Below are 24,801 nucleotides of genomic sequence, written 5' to 3'. Positions count from 1 at the left end.
GTGTCACCATCCCCTTTCGCTAGTCTCTCATTCCCCCCCCCCCACACTCTCCACGTCCCCCCTCCTCCACATCATCCATGGTTCTCTCTGTTTCTCCTATCTTCTCCAACTGTTTCACCATCGACTATCCTACCCTTCTCACCAAGTCTGGTAGGAAGAAGTTCAAAAACGATATCCTGGTCTCCAACCTTGGTCTCCCTATTGCTGATGCCTACACCAACGCTACCGCCAGACAGACCCTCACTGACATCCTCTTTGTTCTTCCTTTGCCAGTTCTATGGACTCTTCATATTGTCTCTGTGCTCTCATTTCGAAAGGATTGTGTCCTCCGATGTATTCCTTATCTTGATAGATTTACTTCCAGCTTGCTGGTCTCAAATTTTTTTCAGTCGAGGGCGCTGCACGTCGATGTCCCTCGAGTTGGTGTCCCTCGACAGCCTCCGTATCGGTGCTGACGTCATCATACGTATTAATAGACTCGCGCAGCGTCCGTTGCTCAGTTCCGTTTTTCAGCGCTTCGTGGGCCTCGGAATCATGTTGCTCAGTTCGTTATTCAAGTAGATTCTACTTATTCCTCGAGTATATCTTACTCTTTTCGATGGCTTCCTCATCTGAACTGTCGACCCCACGGTCCGGCTTCAAAAAGTGTCGAGATTGTGGAAAGAAAATGTTGTTGACGGATCCTCACAGGATCTGGTTGTGGTGCCTGGGATCGGAGCACCATTGTTCAGAATGCGAGGTCTGCATGTCCATGACGGCGAAAGCCTTGAAGGAGCGTAAGGGGAAGCTCGAAAGAGGTAAGACTGTTAAAACTTCTACTCCTTCGAAAGTTTCCTCAGCAGAGTCGAGACATTCTTCTCCTCGCCGTCAAAGGAAACCTTCTCGTTCAAGGTCTCGAAGCAGTTCCCATCACTCTTAGAGATCCAAACATTCGAAAAAGAGGCGTTGAAGATCTCCCTCGTCTTCTGTTTCCCCGGAAAGGGTCACCTGTGCCGCAAAACACAGCTCACCCCGAACCCAGTCTCCGATGCCGAGAGGTTTTTACACAACCTAGACGTCAGACGTGCTCTGAAGTTCTACCTCGACAGATCAAGCGAACTGAAAAGTTCACAACTCTTTGTTACTTTTGGTGACCCAAAAGGGAAACCAGCCTTGACCGCATCCATCTCTCCTTGGATAGCTTCATGTATATCCGAGGCCTACAAAATTTAAGGCCTTCAGCTCCGAAAGGGCATTCATGCAGATCTGGTCTGTGGCAAAGTAGCTGCTGTTGCCTTCTAAAAATACGTCCCTTGGTAGTCCATTGCCAAGGCGGCTACGTGGGCCTCCCCATCAGCTTTTTGCAGACGACATTGTCTTTACCTGAGCTCCCGGGCTGATGCCCAATTTGGCTAGGCAGTTCTTAAGAATTTGTTCCAATAATGGAATTTCCTTCCACCTGTAATACCTATGGTCAGTGCTTGGGAATCTCCCACAAGTATGGAGGAAAGGGGATGGGACGTAGGAGTATGCCAGAGTGACTACCTTACTCCTAGTACAGAGTCCCCTTTTCTCCATACGCACGCCCGCCGTCCACTCTAGTAAGTATCCTCTAATGTTGCTTAAATGGTTCTGGAACTGGCGATAGAAAAGGACTGAAGGGTGTGGGGCGGAGTGCATGACGGCGGCGCTATGGTCACGTGCATGTGTAAAAATAAAAGGTCAAAAAGTTAATTGTTTTGATGCTTTAAAGTGCTCCCGTCCCGATGGATGGAATGTCCCACAAGTATGGAGGAAAGGGGACTATGGACTAGGAGTAAGGTAGTCATTATGGTGAGTAACTTTGTCATTGTTTGGCATGGCTGGGGGACAAGGGGGTGTTCCACATGTAACCGTGGACACAAATGGCTGATGTGCCAAATTCACTTTGAGAGAATCAATCCCCAAGTTTGTATCAGACCAGGAAATGGGGGGGTGCAAACACATTTTTCTTGAATCCGGGCACCGCAGGCGGGTCTGCTTAAGTATAAGGACTCCCAGTATGCAGCCGTGGAGGAGGTTGAAGATGAGGTGGTGGAACCAGAGATTGGAGGAGATGAAAGGTCAGGAGAAGATGAAGCGGAGCAATGGGAGCCAGAGAGGGCATTGGCAAATACCAGGTAGTCGTGGCACATAACGAGCAGGATTTGGAGGAGAGAGAAAGATCGTGAGGTGGAAAGAAGCCTAACAAAGGATGTGGAGGACAGTATTTGGAGAGGGGAGATGAAGAGGGACTGAAATTTGCATGGCTCAGAGGAGAAAGGTGAGAGCAGGTCAGCATAGGAAAGCAGAGGAGAAAGAAAGGTCAGAAGGAGGATGTGCATAAGATCACGGGCACCCTACCGATAGAATGCCTACTATGCCAGTTCTGGTGGACACTGAGGTAGTGTCCATCAGCAGCATGGGGATGGGGGGCTTTGCCATTCCTGGCCCAGAGAGGTCTGATCCCACATTGTTAAACTCTGAAGACTTTACCTTTGACCTATTAACACCCCCCCCCCACAGAAATCCAAAGTTGTGGAATCTGCTACCCAAAACTGATCAGCGACTGAGTGCCCAACAGTCCAAGCCAAGATGGGAGGGTTGGGGAACTTGAAGGGTGACGATAGGGAGCGACCGATGTACTATGGTTAAGCAAGTTAATATTGTTCACCATTGTTTTGTTTGAATTCCCTATACCATGGGTAAAAATGTCAAATTCTAAGCGAGTCATGAAATCGCCGCTCAATTCTGTATGTGCACACACCATTTCTTACTCTGCAAGAGTCCATTATCACAAGCCAACAAATAGTGGCAAGTGCAAAGTTTGAAGCTTGCCTTGTTTTCACTGTATCCCAAATCATTGGCACGTTTACTTTAAACCTTTTTCAGCTATATCTTCTATGTTTCTATTTTCTTTGCTCCCTGCCCCTCTACTACAGGACAGTATGCATAAGTTGTTTCATATCAAACTGATACCATTTCCTAATCCGAATTTAAATGCATACCATTAATCTTTTAATCAAAAATGATTCCAAAGGTAAACTTGGGCAATAGCCATGATATTCATGTGATTTCAAGTGCACGTGGCATTTTTCTGCTTTTGTGAGAACTGAACCTGACTTTGGGAGCAAACCGTCCATATTTATAAACCTTGGATTAAGGTCAGGTGTATCCTTAACTGTACAGGTGATCAGGCTTGTTGGTATAGCACTGAAAGGGATTAACTGTGTATCATTTAATTCAATTGAAATGAAACCTTAGATATGTAGTATTCCTTCCCATACATATATCAAGCCTAATCTTTAGCTCCTACATATTTGCCATGTGCGTAAGCCTAAAACATATTTTTTAGTAACTACTCTTCAGCTATTCAATTTAATAGAATTTTACTAATGATCACATACCAAGAGAGATCAATACTTTGTCGGTTTTCACCATTTGCATCCAATAAAATGCAATACAGTTCAGAATTAAAAAGTCACCATTGACTTCAAATACAATATAGTTCAAAGTACAAACAATGACATGCAGAAATGTACAATAAAAATTACTAAAACGTATTTCTGACCATATGTTTAAAAGCCTCAATAATATACAAGGATACATCGACAAGACACAAGCATCCACACATGAAAGAATAAAATTCATAGCATCAGTGACATGCCTAATATTAATGACATTCAAATGTCTCCTCAGCCATAGACGTCTAAGATCTAAACCCTTTGCGACGTGATGAATTAGATCCTCATCCGCCCCACTTCCGCAGGTGCAAAGCTTTGTAATAAACAACTATGTCATCCGGGCCTTCAGTGGTAAGACATTCAAACCCACCATTGCAATGATACGTCTTTGCACCTTAGAGCGAATGACACTTAGCAAGAAATTCTCACAATAAATGAGGCGTGCCCTCATCAAGTGGCCGAGTGAGCGTACGTTTTCCATACTATTTAACGCCAAGTCAATCTCTCCTTCTGGCCTTCATAGACAGTTGTTGTTTTGTAATCCAGCCACCCCTTCATCAAAGGCAATTTCCCATTTTTTGCAAAGGATGAAACACTTCTTAAACCAGGAAAGTGTTCCATCCTTTGCAAAAAATAACATAAGTTATGTAACAGGGGTAAATAACATAAGTTGTAGCATTTGCTAATTCCTCCCTCACATTGGCAATATTGGGGTTCACCAGCGAAACAGAATGTAGTTTACGAAAATACTCTACAAGCCAACCTTCACCCTGAACACCAATCTTTGGAACCCCGGACTCCAATGCAAGGGGCGATTCTGTGCTTCGGGACATGCCGAGCAGCTGTCTCAGGCAAATGTGTTGAGGTGCTTTTTAAAGAAGTGTAACTTGCACTTCCCCAGATCTCGCTGCTGTGCAATATGGCAGAATAAAACTTAGTCTCCAGCACCTGAATGCATTTATCAAATTGAAACCCAACACATTTTTTATAAAATCTCCTGATCCCTTCCAGACTTGTCCTTCCACGATTTTCTACTGATGCCAAGTGTGCAGATCAGAAGCAATTGCTTTGAAAACGTGACTGCCAAGTAGCAATATGAATCAGCTACAGTTAACTTCACTTTGCTATACACCAATTATAGTTTTCTTTCTTTCTTTCTTTTACCTGAAAACAAGGATTTTGGTTTCTTCAGATATCATTTTAGACTGTTGTCTTTAAAATAAAATGATGCATAATCCATTGGGGCTTCAATATAGAATCATCTGTATAAAGAAGAGTAGGGTACATTACCCCATTCAGACGGGGATGGGGGGGGAAGCCCTCGCAAATGAGGCGTAGACATAAAATCTGCTGAAAAGATAATAAACAAGAGCGGAGCCAATGGACAACACTGGCGCACACCTTTGTTAGCAGACACACTAGTAGGACCTTACTGGGATTATCTCTTACAGAGACACTTCTGTCAGAGTACAGACAGGCCATCAATTTTGTAATGGAGACACAGAACTCCCATCTCTTGCATTTGTTCCAGAGAGGAGAGCGATCAATAGTCAAATATTTTAGTTAGATCCAGGAAACCTGCATATACCACGTCCCTCCTAATCTTCATATATTTATATAAAATAGTTGAAAGCACAAAAACATGGACAGAATTCGAGAATCCCTTCCTAAATCTGGCCTGATAAATGGTAAGTTTGTTTCCTCAGCCCAAGTCCCTAACCTGACCAGCAGACAGTTAATATAGATTTTTGAAATACTGTGTTAATGATATGGGATGGTGGCAGTGAGGATCCAGCTTCAAGCCCTTGTTGAAGATCTGTTTAATTCGACTTGGAGACTAAGAATGGGGAATAGTCATTGACCCAGCAATTGAGTTAAAAAGTGCTAATAGAACCGGTAGCCACAATTCTGGGAACCATGTATTTGTTTCTGGTATAATACCATCCGGACCTGATGCCTTGACGGTTTTGGTCCCAGTGATTGCACGCTCCACTTAATGAGCCCTGTATCCACATTTGCCAGTGGAGTAGATATTATACCATATATAAAAATACAGGGAACTTTTTGAAACAAATCACTCTTGGACCTCCGCGACTGAAGTTCTGATCACCATTCAGGTGGTGTCGCAATGGTGCGTGCAGGAAAACCGGAGACACTGAGTTCCCCCACTCCGATTGTAACAATAATCCAAGAGGCTGCACGCATCAACTTACTGCGCCACAACAAATTTTGAGAGAATTTGAGTTGTTGCCAAAAATTTCAAGATTTATTTATTAATAGCCCCTTATTTGATGACACGTGTTTCGGCACGATCCATGTGCCTTCCTCAGATCAGGGCAATATCCATCAACTTATTTCTCAGCTACACATTAACGTAGTTTTCAAATGAGTCCCATCAGACTCTATTCTTCTTCTGAAAGTGTCAGAATTCCCGCATCACGCGTCGGAGTGTCAGATGCGGGAATTCTGACACTTTCAGAAGAAGAATAGAGTCTGATGGGACTCATTTGAAAACTACGTTAATGTGTAGCTGAGAAATAAGTTGATGGATATTGCCCTGATCTGAGGAAGGCACATGGATCGTGCCGAAACAGTGTCATCAAATAAGGGGCTATTAATAAATAAATCTTGAAATTTTTGGCAACAACTCAAATTCTCTCAAAATTTGTTGTGGCGCAGTAAGTTGATGCGTGCAGCCTCTTGGATTATAGATATTATACCATCTTCAAACATAGTGGCCCCAAATTGCTGGGTCCATTCACGGTCTGATATTGGACAAACCATATCCTGAGTATCATCCCGGAATCCACGAGACACCAGATTCCAGAAGCCCTTGTATCTATCCCTCATAGATGCTTCTAGGCTTTCTCACTGAGATTAATAAAAAATGTTCTCTTCAGCCTCAGGAGTTTTTTATAATCATACTTGGCCATGTACCTAGTCCCATCTGTGCTATTCTTTGTTCTAGATGCTAACCACAGGGCAAACTTAGCTCTACCACACTCTGCATCAAACCATGGAGCATCCTCCCTGATCGGCTAACGTAGAGTTACCGGAATACTTGCACCTTTCAGAGAGGAGTCACCAATTTCTCACTTGCTAATACATTGACCATTGGATCCTCTACAGTGGTCTGTGACAAAAAAATGACCTCTTGCGGCCAGCTTTTCTTTAGACAATTTTCTAAAATGGGGGTCTGAGGACAAATTGCCACTTGTAGATCTAGACTTTAGGACCGGGAGTGACGACTCCATACTCCACCCAAGTATTAAAGGGTGGTGATCACTTTCCGGGCTGGGACATAACTCAAAATGCTCCACCCTCCAAAAAGAGTAACAATCAAAACAGATAATAGTCGATTAAAGAGTTACTGCCAGCTCGGCTAAAAGTAAACCTAGGGGGATCTTCGCCCACAGACCTCCCATTTAATTTGACCAATGCATTAGCATTTAAAAAGGAAACCTGTAAAATGCCACGTGGATCTCCAGGCATCAGATGTGTATTCCTCCTGGGGATCCCTGCTGCAGCTTCTAAAAGCAGTCTCGGTAGGTATCCCCCAGATCTGACAGTTTGGCGTGAAAGTCACCCACCTTGACATTGCTCGATTCACATCCACCTAGTAAAAAAAAAAAAACCTGCCATCCGTCGGGAGATGAAATATTTTTCAGATCCTCCTTTGGGTGGAGGTAGATATTCCCTATAAGGAGCCTGGAGGCCACCTTGTTACCATGTGTAATAGATATCAACAGAATTTGGTCTGAATGTGAGGACATATGTATAGGGCCTCACTCCCCGATGTATTGCACCAATGTAGCAAGGCCCTTGCATAACCTGCCAGCACCATCCTGAGTAGCTGGAAAAATTGTTATCCAATAGTCCGGAAAGTGTTTTATCAACAAAGAGTCCTCACACAACAATGTCTCTTGAAAACATAATGCATCTAAATTTCATAGCCATTGTAGTCAGTCTTCTAATTTATAAGCCACCCCTGCACACATTCCAGCTTAATAGTCGAACAGCCGATAGTTGAAAATTGGACAAATCTCTCCCCCTGCACGATACCCTTTATGACAGCCTTTACAGTTCAAACTGCTTATAATAATGCAAGGCTCAATATAATCTAGGCTGCCTGGGCTGCTGAATCTATGAGCTAGTTGGCATGGTATGTTGTGCATAACTGTATACTGACTCCTTAGCCTGTCTCAAAATATTAGCCACTGAAAAAGTGGCAAAGCCCGTCTAATCTCCAATTCCTCCCAGGTCAGGTCTATAATAAAAACGTCCGCACAACTGCAATGAGCAGAAGTGCCTGATCTTACAGAGCGAGAGCCAGCAACAGATTTTCACAAACAATTGGCGACATACCAGGAGTCATGAAGATGAGTGAGGCCCTTACATCCTTATGAACCTCGATACCTTTGTCTGCCTAGACCTCACAACAGTTTAAAATGCATGACCGAAGATGAGTATTTGCAAAAGAAAAAAGGACATTACAACCCTTCCAGTACATGCAGTCAGAGAGAATACGTACGCAGTCAACCAATTTGAAAGAAATATCATACACTCCAAGCAATTCAATCAAAACTTTTGATCAGCATTCTCGTATGGAGTTCTTGTCGTCTCCATGCGTTAGACCCTTAAAGCACAGTATTAGGCTATTCTTTTTCCAACCCATCAGAGGATCAGCAGTTCGAGTCAAGCCCCCAGGTTTCAATGCATGCAGAGGGGATGCTGAGTGAGTCCCAATGTTTGCATACTCTAGCTCCAGCACGGTCCCGGGAGCTGCCTGCAGCTAAAAACCAGCAGAGGGATAAAGGGGGGTATTCTTCAATGCAGCTAGATCTCTGACATGAGCCCCCCCCCGCTTCCTTAGAGGCAGCAGTTTGACTAGAACAAGGATACAGTGTTGGGAGGGCGGCTCGTTCAGAAATGCCATTGTTCATCAAGTTAGTCATGGAAATATCCCCCTCAACCCCTGCACTAGCATCTAACCTGGGGACAAGACTTGGCAACAGGGTGCTTTTGGGAATCCTCCATGATGTTAGTCAATGAACCCATTATTTCTAGGCATTTGTCTGTATAAGCCATGTCTTTTGGCCTTTGCTCGGTCAACAATCGTAAAGAAACTCATCTCATGGTAAGCATTCGTTAAACGATTCACGCAGTCAACCAAAAAACTAGAATTGCGCAAAATTATTTCTGAGCCACTATCGCTTGGAGGGTCCATCAGCTCGTCATGCACCTCCTGTGTTGATGGCATAAACTGAACTTCAGAATTATCCATACACACTGATGATCCAAGTGTACAGAAAGCGTCCCCTGCATATTTTCGCCAGGCAGGTCAGTTCGTCTTAGAAGCGGAGGCTGTACCAAAGCAATAGCGGATTCCCATGCCTTCTGTATGTTACCAATCATAAGTATGTGGGCTGATTCACATATGCTTGCATGCACAAATAGCTTTGTGCTTGCAGTTATGGCACCAAGCAAGAGGTAAGTGACTGGAAGGAGCCATTATACAGTTGGTCCCTTATTTTAACAGATGTAGTTGTGCGCAATTGACAATTGTAGTTGTCAAACAGTGCAGCGGCTTGTCTGGAGTGAGGCATGTTGTGCCCCTCCCAGGAGTATCCAGACTTTGTAAGGGACCATGGAAGAGGGAATCGGAGGGGAAGGAGGGTGAAGAGGGAGTAGAGCCATGTACAAATGGATGTGCTTTCTTCGAGGCTATTTATTTTACATTGTCCTGCACAAACTCAGGGAAAAGTGCATTGTGGACAGGGTTATAATGCGGCCCGCTTCTGCATGTGCCTTTAAAAATGCTCATGCACATCTTTGGCGTTACCATTTTGTTTTTCTTTCGAATGTCCACCTCTTTAATGCAGAAGGGATCCTGCTTTGCAAGTACAATACACTAGCAAATTACAGTGTGTGCATGTGGCAGCATGGTGCCGATGCCTTTCTACGTGTCAAATGTATGTCTTAATTTGCAAGGGGGTGACTTGATGGTGAGATTTGCTCTCATAAACCAGCTCTTTGAGTGAACCCACATCCAGCTTTTGCTCTACATAAGTGGTTTATCAGTTGCATTCGGCAACAAGTATAATTTGACAACTATCCACAAGTGTTCTAATTGAACTTTTCGGGTAGGTGTTTGCAATCTTCATTGAATTTTGTAGTAACAGTCACTGGAATTCCTTCGCAACTATCCAGAACAATATAAGGAATGTTCTTTGCCCGTGGCACATCTGAAGACTAAAGTCAAACATGTCAGTGATAGTTCTAAAGACCCCTGCCCTGCACTCAGCATAGCCTTGTTTCCTAATTGTTTGCCATTCTTAAAAGAATATAAATGTAAATATTGGTGTATACAATACTTTTATGTTTTTCCTATTTAGGAAAAAGGAACTGCTCTCAAGAGATGACTTACAATTGCAGTGGAGGCCACTTTATGAAATGTTGGAAAGAATAATTCATTCAAAAACTGAGCATCTTGGACTGAATTGGTTTCCAAAGTAAGTTTTCTCTAGAAGTCTGTGATCTGATTAGATATTATTTTAGAAGACTGTGACTTGCTTAATCTGAGGACTTGTGTTTGATACTAGCAACCGCAAGATGGCAGGTCAGATATGTATATTTTCTAGCCTTTTCCCCAAGGCTTTTACTTTAAATCTTGCTCAGGCCAACTTTGCTTTTCATTATGTGGGATCTGAGCATGAGGATACTGGGAAACCAACCTCTGTTCTTTAAATTATTTTAATTTCTAATCCTACTAATATTAGACTTCAAAGTAAATCTGCATAAGGTTGTACAGGTTTCTTGAAAGGACCTTTTGCTTAATGCAGCATGCTAGGATGTCATTGTAACCAAATGTCTCCCTTTTTAATGTGCTATCCTGAAAGCAAGTAATGTAATCAAGCATATCAAGATGTTTTGGTCTTTACTCCTACATGTCTCTTCTGTTTTGGTGTTTTTGCTGCCAATGTCTTTTGACTGTATTGGTATGATTGCATGCTTTTAAGATGTACTCTTTGTGTGTCCCATTTGCAAAATGTTGATTGGTTTACTGTGACAGACGGGGACTTGGTGAATAAAGCATATTCTAGCATCATTACACCTTTAGACCTATTAAGTATCCCCTTTGAGTAGTTCCCAGTGTTCCACTTAGCCATTACATGTGTGCATGATATTGGAGATGTGAATTAAGGCTGCTTGACGTGTGGCGTTATAGAATGTGATATATTATCTTAGTTTCCATCTGCTGAATATTCTCTTTCATACAAATTAGGCTTACTATGAGCAGTGGCATACCGCATTCAGTTAGATACTTCTATAGCTGTCATACAAGTGACAGAAAATACATTTCTTTCCAAAGTTTTGTCAGAACTGGCTACTTGGCTCAGGCTCCTTTCTAGAATATGATACGACTGTGGCTAAGTTTAGGAATACTTGAAATGGTTTTCCAAAGAAACCAGAAATGCATGTATTAATTGTTGGAGTGTGGTAAATGTATTTTAGAGCTTCAGAGTATGTTTTCTTCAAAATGCTAGAGTACTGGAAAGTGCAAGTAACTAATGGGAACAAGGTTTGGGTGCAGCTCTGCGGGGATGCCAAGTAGATAATGGCTTGCCTAAAAATGAAGGTTCTCGAGGAACATTGATTCAAACTGCTAATTTTCAAATGTTTGCAACAAGTATACTTAATTCAACAGAAATTGCATACATTTGATCCAGATAATTTCTGGTCCGTCGTGGTGGGGGTCTGTTGGTAATTAATAATAATTTAGATGGCGCTTTCGCCAGAGTGCTGTACATACAACATTTACATTCATTTATTGTCACCCAACTGTTAGTACTGGTTTATCGAAATCTGAAGGATGCAAGACTGAGTTGGCCTTGCTGGAATCCGAAACCTACGACCCTCGGATATCAGACATATCTTAGCTGTTTTACCAGCATGGTCACTATTTGTATAATATATAGTTTTTATAGCGCAAATCTTGCGTGGCAGCAACAGAACACTGATTTGGTCAGAGCAAACCAATGGTTGTGAGAATTGAACAAGTCATCAAATTAACACTACTAATGTGCCATGTGCCAAACAGTCTGCTAGGACTGGCTCCTGTCAGAAAGCAAGGGAAATTAATTGTGGGGGGGTAATTACGTTTTTGTTGGGTCTTTGATACGAATATGTATAACAGATGTTTACTTCTTTTATGTTTTTAATAAAGATATTGATCAAAAAAGCAATCATAATTATACATTGCAAAAAAGCACTTTTTGTGTAATTGTACTTGCAAATTAAATGTTTCTTTGTAATAATCCATTCTAATGCATCTAAAAATGTTCGTATCCTGCTGCTCCAATATGCAAACTAGTAGTTTGCAAATATATGAAGCTTCATTGAAGTTAACAAAGTCAACAATGGTGTCTCTAACCTTTTCAAATCCCTGCTATAGTACAGTCAAATTGACTTGTGGTTCACATGTTGATTTAGTGTCTTTGGCTGTTTGAGATTCTTAATCTGATAATCATTGATTATTCACAATGATTGTGGCTTTAAATCATGTATCCAGTCACTTAATGCTTTTTATATCAGCATCCTGTCTCTTTTCTAAGTTCATTTTTTCCCCACATTTACCAGAAGAAAGTAAATGCATGACTTTTTGTTCTCTGGCCTATGTTGTGTTCATTTCATTATTTACACCGTTTTCCTCTGTAATCGACATAAAACCGTTGTATTCCCCCTTGGTATGGTCAATACTTTTCATCACAGAGAATGATGGCTTTCTTTTCATAAGGTGCACTATCAGCAACACGAAAAAGTCTCTAAATAATGGCTGCAACTGTGTATTTGCTTGCTTTCTAAAGAATTTGAGTGCCACTTTTCTCAGGTTTGTACTAAAGCTAGAACCGATTTATCAGATGCTATTTTGTGAAGCCAACAAGTAACTAATTAAAATTCTAGCACCCAGTTTTATTTTTTTATCTTTTGATGCAGGAGATGTGTGATGATCTACCTATCAGCAAGAAAGGGCATCTCATGCATTAATTTGACTTTCTCAGGCAGAATCTGTGTGATTCATTGAAGGAAGAAAAACCTATCCCACTGTCTCCTCTTCTCCCATCCAATCCTCGCCATCCCTTACCCCCTCCCAATTGTGGTAATTTCTCAGAGGCAGGACCTCTTCAAGATATTTACTTCGAAGGGATTGTGTCCTCGGACGTATTACTTATCTTGATAGATTACTTCCAGCTTGCTGGCCTCGGAAACTTTTTTTCAGTAGAGGGCGCTGCACGTTGACGTCCCTCGAGTTGGTGTCCCTCGACAGCCTCCGTATCGGCGCCAACGTCATCATGCGTATAAATAGACTCGCACAGCGTCCGTTGCTCAGTTCCGTTTTTCTGCGCTTCGTGGGCCTCGGAATCGTGTTGCTCAGTTCGTTCTTCAAGTAGATTCTACTTATTCCTCGAAGATATCTTACTTTATTCGATGGCTTCCTCATCTGAACCGTTGACCCCACGGTCCAGCTTCAAAAAGTGTTGTGATTGTGGAAAGAAAATGTCGTTGACGGATCCTAACAGGATCTGTTTGTGGTGCCTGGGATCGGAGCACCATTGTTCAGAATGCGAGGACTGCATGTCCATGATGGCGAAAGCCTTGAAAGTGCGTAAGGGGAAGCTCGGAAGAGGTAAGACTGTTAAAACTTCTACTCCTTCGAAAGTTTCCTCGGCAGAGTCGAGACATTCGTCTCCTCGCGTCACAGGAAACATTCCCGTTCGAGGTCTCGAAGCGGTTCCCATCAATCTTCGAGATCCAAACACTCGAAAAAGAGGCGTTGTAGATCACCCTCTTCTTCGTCTTCTGTTTCCCCGGAAAGGGTCACCTGCCCCACGAAACACAGCTCTCCAGCTAAGTGGGAGGAATTCTGTAAAAAGATGCTTAGCGTCTTCGAGAAAGCGGCCTCGACCACCTCGGAGACGGCTAAAGGTGATACCCTGGGTGAAAGACCCGAAAAATCGAAACGCCTCGAGTCGTTGCACCCAGCGAAAGAAACTGCCCGAGAGCGTCATGGACCCTTGAGCAAAGGCAGTAAGACCGCGCCATCGTCGAAAGTCCCTTCGACTCATAAATCTGCATCATCGACGCCATTATCGAAGGGCCCATCGACACACAGATCGGTCGAATTGACGCCGTCTTCGACGTCGACACTGATAAAGGACCAACCTACTGCTGTCACTTCTTGGCAATCAGCAGTCATACTGAGGGCTTCGACCATGAACTTGAGAATGTCTTTGATAACCTCGACAACTCTGAGTAGGATTCCGTTCCTCTCGAGTTCGTCGAGGTCTCTTCATACCTTTTCCACGCCTTTTTCGGTTTCTTCGAAGCCTTTGACTTCCGCGTGGACATTTTCGTTTTCTCAACCGGTTACTACAAGCTTGGCCCCTTCTGCTCTAGAAATGGGTTTTAAGCCATTCCCAAGGTCAGATTATTTCAGAGCCTTGTCCTCTATGAGGAAGGGGAGGATTCTGATCATGAAAGACCTTTTGGGTTGCAGAGGACTACAACACCTGTACCAGAGGAATTTATCTCTGAAGAGAATAGGTTGAAGGACCTTCAAGAATCCTTACATGGGGGGCGTGGCCAGCAGGCGGCTGATGCAGACGTGAGCCCGCACTGCTCCCGCGCCGCCAGCTACATCCTGAGAAAATCCTGCCTTTCCTTCGTTTGTAAGAGGCCACCTGAACTGCCTCCCGGCTGTGGGAACCGACAAGGCATCGCCACGTCGATTCCCGGAGAAAATCGGTGTGTAGAAACGCACTTTGGAGGGTTTTGCAGACGACGGCTTCAGACGCCGTACGACCAACAAAATGGCCGCCGCACAACGCGGACCCATGATGGGCATTGCGTTCCACTGAAGTGCCCGCCCTCTGGACCCGCAACGACCCGGAGAGTGGGGAGCGTCTGTGTCGGCTGTGGAGGTACGGACGCCGACGAGTGTGCTGAAATCGGCAGCATCTCTTACTCGGCTGGAGCCGAGTGGATCCCGCTTCCCGCCCATTGCTTCCTCCGACAGTGCACCCGTGCGGGGTGGGAGCACGAAGACTCTCATTTTTCATCCGCAACTGCGACCGCACGGGGCGGCTGCCTTCCACCGCTGCCGGGCCCGTGACTCACTGAAGGCTGCGGCAAGCGGAGTGGAGCAATACCACCGAACTCGACACCGCGAACCCCCCGCACGACGCTGAGCGCCTGATATTCCCTGTGTGCGGACTATATCTACTTTCCTGGTGGACCCAGCTGGCGGTAAGGAGCGGGGGGACGTGTGACTGTTGTCGACTCCCTTGAGCGCCATCCCCAGGCTCCATGCAAACATTCACTGCACCTTAAGCGGACTCACTGCACTACGTCCAAACTTCTGACCTCCAGCACAGGCGTAGTATAACCCATAGCCCGGAGGGACACCTCAGCTGAGATAATTGTTAGCCACAAAGAACAACACTATGCCAATCTAGCCGCATTATGGAAAATTGAAACCAGCACACTGTACGGACGCTGCCTGGGTCCCTCCATCGCCTGTGGCGAACTGTTATCGATAACACTCTAGGCCCAGACCAGCGCGCACTACTGCTATCCTCCTCCTAGTGTGTGCTCTAAGAGCAACTTCTCAACAAGACGAGCTGCGCTGGGTGCACCACCCATTGCGACACAGTGAGCGGCTTGCTTAACCTATGGCAAGCTCAGGTATAACAGTGGGCTTCTCCACCTCACAAACCCGCACGAGGGCCAGCAGCCTGGAAACATTCCTTTCCTTGTGTCGCACTATTACACTAAAGCGGCAGTCACAACGGCTCACGGCCCTGAAGTTACGAGGTGATCATACCTGGAAATTTCCCCCTCCTTCCAATAACTCGTGCTCCTCTGCCCTCCACCTGGCATAGCCCTCTAGAAGCAAACAGGATCTTCGTAGTCACCCTACCAGGAAACCAGATATGGGGAAAGAGAAACCCAGGAAGACCTCCACGCAAAGCAGGATCGAACAATACGTGTCCACACCAATGTCTCGTTCCCCGGAGAGACAGCTGCAACAAGACACTGACTGCATGGAGGAGAACATCTCCCTCAAAGACATCATGAGTGCCATTACCAGCTCAAGAACCTCTATGGAGAAAAAGATGGACAGTATAGGTGCAGATGTATCCTTGCTAAGACATGATCTACAGAAGCTGACCTCACGCACAGGAGAAGCAGAGATGCGGATCTCAGAAACAGAAGATAATCTTCGCGGGGTGAACCGTCAGATGTCTGGCATGTTGGCACGCATAAAGCTCCTGGAATCAAGAGCAGATGACAGCGAGGGTAGATCGAGACGTAACAACGTCCGCATACTCGGCCTCCCAGAAAAAGCAGAGGGAGATTGTATGGAGTTATTCCTCGAGAGTTGGCTCACGGACATATACGATTCACAGTCCTTCTCAAAGTTCTTTTCTATTGAGCGAGCCCATCGCATCCCCACAGGCAGGATCGTACCAGGAGCACCGCCGCGTACAGTCATTGCAAGGTTCCTTAACTACAGAGATTGAGATACAGTACTGCAATTAGCGAGATCTAAAGGAACAGTTACGTACAATGGATCTAGAATTGCTTTCTTCCCGGACTTCACCAGGGAAGTGCAGAAAGCACGCCAATCTTTTGATCCCCTTAAGAAACGCCTGCAATCAATGGGTGTGAAATATGGACTAATCTTTCCTGCTCAACTTAAAATATTCCATAAAAATACAAGCGTGCATTTCACGGACCCTGGAGAGGCGTGGAGTTGGGCTGAAAGGCAGATAGACGGCGACTGGAGCACCGCGGGAAGGGGGAGACGAGAAAGGAACAGACCACATCCAGAGAGACCACCTGATATGGACCCACAACCGCAACAACAGATTGTGAACCCAGAAAATGCAGAGGCTTAAAAATAACGATACTACTCCAGTCATCCTGACCACTGCCAATATACCGCATATGCGCTATGCTGGACGTCACGAACGTAGAAACAAAAGTAAAATGGCTGGCGGCCACGGGTGGCCCCTTCCCCTTGAACGGAAAGAGCACCCGAAGCTACGCAAAGCGGAGCTCCGCCCCCCTGCCCTGAGTTTCTTTCTGTGCAACACCACCTGGCATACTGGTACTCTAGAATCGAATAGACTCAGGGCAAACAGATGTAGATTTCAGTTAAATTGTTGTGAAGTTAACACTGGGACAACAGATGCTTCAGTTGGGGATGGAGTATGGGGAGGGGGGAGTCGGACTCTATGGTTTTATTCAATGTTTAGCATACAGGGACCTGCCGAGCATGCAGAATGGAGCAAACGTGATAGGACCTCCGCGTGTGCAACAGGGGGCACACACCTGCGAAATTAAATTCCAAAACGTCAATGGCAGCTGAAACCACCCCGTCCCAAAGAAAGCTCAAACTTTTGGCTTGGAATGTGAATGGGCTTAGTGCCAGCATCAAGAGACGACTGGTTCTCCAACATCTAAACAGACATTCCCCAGATATAGCCCTCCTGACCGAAACGCATTTAGCTGGAAATGATTGCAAATTCTTTCAAAGATCAAACTACCGCACTGCGGTACATGCTGGCTTCTCCATGGGAGCGAGGGGAGTCCTCATCCACAAAAGACTTCCACTAGCGATTACCCATACCATACAAGACAGAGGAGGCCGATTTGTATTTATTCAAGGAACTCTTTGGAACCAAGCGCTAGCACTCATGGCAGTATACTCCCCGCCAACCCTCCTCAATGACCTGCTAAAGGTAATTTCCTCCATCATGGCAGCTAGATCGGCAGATACCTGGGTGTTGGGAGGAGACTTTAACGAGGTCATGGATAATACCCTGGACCGCACACACCTGAGAGCCAGGAATCCCCTCATCACAACTAAACTGGCCTCCTTTGCGTCAGCACTAGGCCTATGCGACGCATGGAGAGCCCTACATGTTGAGTCCCGACAATTCTCTTTCCACTCGGGAGCCCATGCGTCGATGTCACGAATAGACTACTTCTTCCTGCCAAACCAAATCAGTCATAAAATAAGCAATGTTTCCTTCCTTCCACGGGGAATTTCTGACCACTCCCCATTGTTGCTAGAACTGGAAACGGAGAGACCGCGACCGCCCCCCTCGTGGAGGCTGAACTCCTATTACCTGGGCTTCCCGGAAATTTCAAGAACTGCTGGAGACAACCACTGTCAACTACTTTGAACTTAATGCAACTTCAGTTGATAATCCCAGTACATTATGGGAGGCGTACAAGCCGGTCCTATGTGGAGCAATCATATCTTGGACATCCCACAAGAAGGAGCATCGAGAGAAAATTAACGAAATCGAAAGTGAAGTCATGTCCAAAGAGCTGGCGCACATCACCATAGACACTCCGGAGACGAATAGAGACTTTGTATTGGCACAGAAGAAGCTACACAACCTTAGCCTAGACTGCGCCCGGAAAGCGCATGCTGCAATGAAGGCGCGTGTTTACGAAACAGGAGACAAAGCGGGCAGAATGCTAGCGTGGCTAGAAAAGCGTGATGAAGGACAACAGAAGGTGAAATGCATTAGAACTCTGAACACTAACCTCGTCCATACCGATGCTGAGATTGCGGACCGCTTTGCTGAATTCTATGAGGACCTATATAAACCCCCCGCCGACGCTATAAATAGCGCCTTACTAACCGATATACCCCTCCCAACTCTCACCACAGAACAAGCCAGTAATCTAGACAGCAAAATAACTACTGACGAAATATCGGCCGCCATTGCGCAACTTCAGACAGGCAAAACTCCGGGCCCGAATGGCTTCCCTGTTGACATCTGGAAAAAGCTAAAGCATCTAGATATTCCAGCTCACTTACTAGCCGTGTTTGAGCACTCCCTAAATCAGGCGAGCTTCCACCAGATCTCCGCAAAGCCACCATCATAGTGATTCCCAAAAAAGATAAACCCCCAGAGGAATGTACCTCCTATCGTCCAATATCCCTCATCAATACCGAAGCCAAAGTACTAGCCAAAATACTAGCCAATAGGTTGCAAGAAGTCATCACGTCATTAATCCACCCGGACCAATGCGGCTTTATGCCCCAGAGGTCGACCAGAATGAATATTCGTAGACTGCATCTGGCACTGGAGAGAGCACCAACCCTGCAGCACTCACTAGCTAGCACATCACTAGCTCTGAAAGCTTTCGATTCAGTCTACTGGGAGGCACTATGGGCCATAATGCGTAGGATGCATTTTGGGGAACCATTCATAAAATGGGTACAACTCCTATACAAGAATCCAGTTGCAGAGGTTAAAGTAAATGGGTGGCCATCGCGTACTTTCAATTTAGGAAAGGGAACCAGACAGGGCTGCCCGCTGTCGGCGATGGTGTTTGCGCTAATTATAGAACCACTGGGAAGACAGAGTATCCCTATATGCAGACGACATCCTGCTCTGTAGTCACACAAATTCTAACAGAATATGGAATCTTTAGCGGACTAAAAGTAAACTGGTCCAAATCTGTGCTGTTCCCGGTAAAAGGTGTGGACTGCATACCGACGACAAGATCCCCATACGCGGTTGAAAACACAGTTTCGATACTTGGGCATCTTAATCACCAATAGACTAGATAACCACGTAAAACAAAACCTCCACCCACTAGTTAAAAGATATAAGCAAGACGCAGCCCACTGGCATACACTACCAATGACATTGCTAGGCATGGCGTCACTCTTCAAGATGTTGGTCCTACCCCGGTTTCTATATGTCCTTCAAAATGCCCCTCTGCACATTCCCTCCGCAGAGTTTCACAGAATAGATGGCACAACACGCACACTACTATGGGGTGGGAAACGCCCGAGAATTGCCCTCAAAACCCTACAACGCTCGGTTTGGGAGGGAGGTATAGGACTTCCAAACATACAGATCTACTATTGGGCGACACAGATGGCAACAGTCAATGACATATTGCATGGGGACACGCTAACCCCTCATATAAGAGCTGAACTAGCTGCGAGGCATGGGATGTCCCCGATTGAAAGCCTTTATTGTAAACAGACCCACTCATCCGAATGCACGATAGCATCGCACATAGCCCGGATATGGAGAGAGGTGCACAAACACCTAGGCTGGGACAATAAAATTACCCCAGTCCAGCCCATCTGGAACAATGCTCACCTCCCAAACATGTACACTCTTCCGAAGTGGCGAAACTGGGCTACAGCTGGGATACAGCTAATTCGGCAGATAATCGTGAATGATCGACTGATTCAATTTCCCGAGCTTGTTGCAGCACACAACCTCCCTGAGTCTGAGCATTATCACTACGGGCAGTTACAGCACGCACACACTATGCACAGGGCCGAGATGGCAGATATGCCGGAATGCACGCCCATACAGAGGAACATAGTTGTTGACACTGTAACTAACAAAAATCACATCCACCATGTACAACGCAATTTCCTCATTTGCCACGAAGGAACTCCTGTCTCTGAAGACAAAATGGGAAAGTGATATTGGCCCCATAGAACCCGAAGACTGGATTAGGATGTTAATATTTCCTAGAGAATGTGCAATCTCTGCTCGAATCAGACTGGTTCAACTCAAGATACTTCATAGGATTTACTACCCCCGAATAGCCCTGTATAATTGGAATAGAGTGACTGACCCCAGATGCCTACGCTGCAAACAGGAGGAGGGAACCTTCTATCACATTCTCTGGCAGTGCCCACGTATTCAACGCTTCTGGCATAAATGCAGCGCAAGGCTCTCCAAAGTCTTATGTCGCTCAATCCCGACAGACCCTAACCTCTTCCTCCTGGGCATTGACAATACAGTGGAACTATCACGCTTTGAAAAACTTCTTGTTTCGACCGCCACGGGAATTGCCAAAAGGAATATTGCGCAGTTGTGGGGATCTGAAAACACCCCGAAATATGATCACTGGGTAACTGATGTAGATACTGTCATCTTAATGGAACGCCAAGTCTATCAAGCCAGAGGCTGCTCAGGCAAAGCAGACAAGATCTGGAGAAAATGGGAACAGACATTATAACACTGTTGTAGTATGATTGCTGTATACCATCATGTAACCCTGTCTAACTGTATGTGCCAATGTCAGCCCTTGGGACGTCCGGAACAATACCAGGACTTGCAAATGCTTGATGTAATCACTGCCAATATGCCTTATAGCGTGTGTGTCCCTCTGATTGCTTACATCTCAACTTGCTCAATTATGTCCTACCGCACTGCTCTTTCACCTGTATGCAAACCTTTACGGTTGTAGTTAGTAAATTGTTGTATTATCGCACAAAATGTAATAAAATGTGTTATCAAAAAAAAAAAAGAATCCTTACATGAGGCAAGTGGGTTACATACTTCCCCAGAAGTAGAATTTGCTAAACCAGACCCAGGGGAACATGCAGAGACCCCTTACAGAATTTTAATTGCCAGAATAATAGAGTTCATGGGTTGGTCTACACCTTCACCTTCTTTTCAACAAGATGATCTTACAGACATTTTAATTAAAGGCCCACAGGAAGATCCTGTGGTTCCATTTCAGACTGTTTATTGGGATGACAAACTATGGATCACTTGGGCGCTGGTAGGGTATGATAGTCCAGTGGTCGCTGTTGAGTGAATTAATCAAATATATGGTCCAGTCAATTCTTAGTCATTAATTTGGTTGTTTATTTTTGGTTAGTTGGCACCAAAGAAAACATCATTGTAGAAATGAATGACAATTTTTGACATGGTAAATCGCTACACAGCTGACGGATTTCCGAGAACGCTCGCACGCAACGAACTCGCCGGACCTGGCCAACGATCAGCTATCCCGCCCCCCTGGCGCCCTTATCTGGGAGGACCAGCCTACAGCATCTTGAAGCCCACCCCCTAACTCAATTGGCCTTGAAAAAGACTTAGGTTGAAACGCGCGTCGGCTGTGTAGCGATTTACCATCTCAAAAATTGTCGTTCATTTCTGCAATGATGTTTTCTTTGGTGCCAACTAACTAAAAATAAACAACCAAATTAATGACTAAGAATTGACTGGACCATATATTTGATTAATTCGCTCAACAGCGACCACTGGACTATCATACCCTACCAGCGCCCAACTGATCCATAGTTTGTCATCCCCATAAATCTTCTAACCCTGGAGTTGGTTCCCCGATCAGGCTGCTGGTCTGATTCAGAAACAAGAAAAGAGGCGGTGCGCAGGAGAAAGGGAGTCCCGCCACTAATAACTCCACCATTGCTAAATCCATTTCATACTGCATTGCAGAGGAAAATATCGGCCAACTGGGAAACTCCTGAGGTTATCCCAGCAGTTAACAAAAAACTATCTGCCAAATATAGGGTATCTGCTTCTGACCCGGAATATTTGTGCAAACATCCAACTTCAGAGAGTCTGGTTCTTCAAGCAGCAACTTCATCGAACAATAGATCTGCATACCCTACTGTTCCACAAGACAGGGATGATAAGAGATTTGACGCTATGTTAAAAAAGGCCTTTTCTGCGTGTAACATGGCACTTAAATCCATTAATGCTACTTGTACGCTTCAAAGATTCAGCCATACACTTTGGGAGAGTGCTTCATCAGCGGCTGACTGCCTCCCGGAAGGAGAAGAAAGGGAAGCTTTTCTGAACATCATTAAAGATGGTAAAGACGCAATGTGCGAATCACTTCAAACTGGCATTGATTCTGCTGACAGTATCAGCAGAGCCCTGGCGGCAAGTACTACAATCCGCAGATTTGTGTGGTTGCGAAAGTCTGCTTTTGCTCCAGATGTACAGGCCAGACTTTTGAATATGCCCTTTGACGGCTCTTCTTTATTTGGTAAGAAGGCTGATGACAGCCTAGAGAAGTTACAAACATCAAAGGCAGCAGCAAAATCCCTTGGAGCTGCAATCCGTCAAACTCCCTATTGCCCCTCAGGAACCTCTTGGAGAGGTAGGTCCTTTCGTTTTTATTCCACATTCGGAAAAGGCAGAGGACAGCTGGCTCAAAGAGGCCAAAAATGATTCACCCGAGGTGGACGGGTTAAAAGTACAAAAGCCGCAGCAGCAGCAGATGCCTCTTTACCCTCGGCATCTGCGTCAGCCGCCTCTAAACCACTCTGAGGACTCTCCTCACAAGACACCAGTAGGGGGCAGGTTAACTCAACATCTGACGGAATGGCAGGCTATTACGTCAGATGCTTGGGCATTGGAGACAGTTGCCCAAGGTTACTGCCTGCCTTTTCTACGCACCCCTCAGTCATCCACCGGGGAACAACTCTTTGAACTTTCCAGATCCGCTCCTTTTGCAGGAGATTCTAGACCTGCTAGAGAAAGGTGCCATAGAACCGGTACCTGCAGCGGAGAGGAACAAGGGTTGGTACTTCCCCCTACTTTCTAATACCGAAGAAGGACAGAGACCTATCTTGGATTTACGAGAAATGAACAAGTTCCTCTGAAAGGACAAGTTCAAGATGGTAACTCTCTCTGATCCTTCAGGCCCTCCAGTTCAGGACTGGCTGGTATCTCTGGATCTTCAGATGCTTATTTCCATGTGCCAATCAATCTCAAACAAAGGAAATACCTGAGGTTCGCAATTGGCAACTCTCAATATCGAGTTCTGCCATTTGGGCTGACCTCCGCCCGAGGGTCTTCACCAAGCTAATGTTGGTAGTGGCTGCAAGTCTAAGGAGGGAAGGGATTCACGTCTACCCCTACCTAGACGATTGGTTGATAAGAGTTGTATCTTCGGAACAAGCTCAGATTCAACTAGATTATGTCTGCCACTTCCTTCACAATCTGGGCTTCTCCCTCAATTTAATGAAGTCACAGATACCATCACAGAGACTCCAGTTCATCTGAGCGGTCCTGGACACTTCTCTGGGGAAAGCCTTGCCACCAGAGGCGAGGGCTCAAGATATTCTGCAGATGGTCACCAAGTTTCAAAATGCCCAACGTCTCCCAGCCTTAGACTTTTTGAGGTTGCTAGGCCTCATGGCATCCTGTATCTTCCTTGTGCCAGAGGCTCGCCTGAGAATGAGATCTCTCCAGTGGGCACTAAGAACTCAGTGGTCGAAATTCTCAGGAAGAATTACAGATCTCCTTCAGGTTCCAGACAAAGTAGCTCAAGACCTTCAGTGGTGGGCCTGTCGGGAGAACATTTTGAAAGGAGAACTGTTTTGGCAACCATGGCCGGAGATAACAGTAGTCACGGATGCCTCACTCACGGAGTGGGGAGCCCATGCCAACGACTTGACCATCAGCGGTCGTTGGTCTCCATCGGAGTCTAGACTACATATCAACCTGTTGGAGCTGAGAGCTATCAGACTAGCGCTGAAGGCTTTTCTGCCATCTGTACAAGGGGAAAAATGTCCTAATAATGACGGACGATACAGTGGCCATGCACTACCTCAACAAAAGAGGAGGCATAGGTTCACTGCCACTGTACAGAGAGGCGATGCAGCTCTGGTTTTGGGCAATTCAAGAAGGAATCTCTATCGGCAGTTCACTTAGCCGGAGAGAAGAACTTGACAGCGGACGCTCTGAGCAGGCAGAGCACAGTCTCTCGAGTGGGAGATAGCTCAGGAAGTCCTTCAAGAGATCTTCGCCCTTTGGGGAACCCCTCAAGTGGATCTGTTCACCACCAGTATCAACAGGAAGTGTGATCAGTTTTGTTCAAGAGAATTTCCCCCGAGTGGAGCTCTAGGGGACACGTTTGTGGGAGACTGGGAGTTTCCACTCCTATACGCTTTCCCTCCAGTCCCTGTCATTCCTCAGATGATCAGGAGGTTGAGAAGATTCCGGAAGACTATGATGCTAATTGCCCCAGACTGGGCCAGGAGAACGTGGTACCTGGACCTTCTGGACATGTCATCTGCCCTCCGATTCGTCTTCCACATAGGGTGGATCTTCTCTCGCAGAAGGGAGGTCAGTTTCTCCATCCAGACATCAGAACCCTCAACCTTCACGCTTGGTTTCTGAAAGGTTGAGATACAAGGATTGGGACCTCCCAGATGACGTCATGGAGGTGTTGCTTTCAGCCAGAAGGCCAGCAACAAAGACTTCATACCGCTGCCGTTGGAACAAATTTTGCAGCTGGTGTAGAGAAAAGAATATTGAGCCCTTTTCATGTGATACACCAATGGTGTTATCTTTTCTACTCTATTTGGCGAATTCAGGTCTTCAAGTTGGTACGATCAAGGGCTACATCATATTTCAAATTACCCCATGTAATTCGATTCCTGAAGGGGTTAACTAATGTCTATCCCCGAGACCGTTCCAAGTTCCCTTATGGGACTTAAATTTAGTCTTAC

General features: G+C 45.4%; 1 protein-coding gene across 3 annotated transcripts in view; it reads left to right on the top strand.

Annotated features, from left to right (window-relative positions):
- PSME4 (proteasome activator subunit 4) overlaps positions 1-24,801 on the top strand; it is a 3,386,216-nt gene that overhangs the window by 217,976 nt on the left and 3,143,439 nt on the right. For all 3 annotated transcript variants that reach the window (XM_069608231.1, XM_069608232.1, XM_069608230.1), the window contains exon 3: positions 9,857-9,973. In XM_069608231.1, coding sequence (XP_069464332.1) covers positions 9,857-9,973 — 117 coding nt within the window. The remainder of the gene's footprint in view (positions 1-9,856; positions 9,974-24,801) is intronic.

The sequence above is a fragment of the Ambystoma mexicanum genome, chromosome 4q (genome assembly GCF_040938575.1).
Source record: "Ambystoma mexicanum isolate Mex_15411 chromosome 4q, UKY_AmexF1_1, whole genome shotgun sequence".
Taxonomy (NCBI): Eukaryota; Metazoa; Chordata; class Amphibia; order Caudata; family Ambystomatidae; genus Ambystoma; species Ambystoma mexicanum.
The sequence above is the reverse complement of the archived record's forward strand: the minus strand, read 5'-3'. Positions and strand labels throughout refer to the sequence as shown.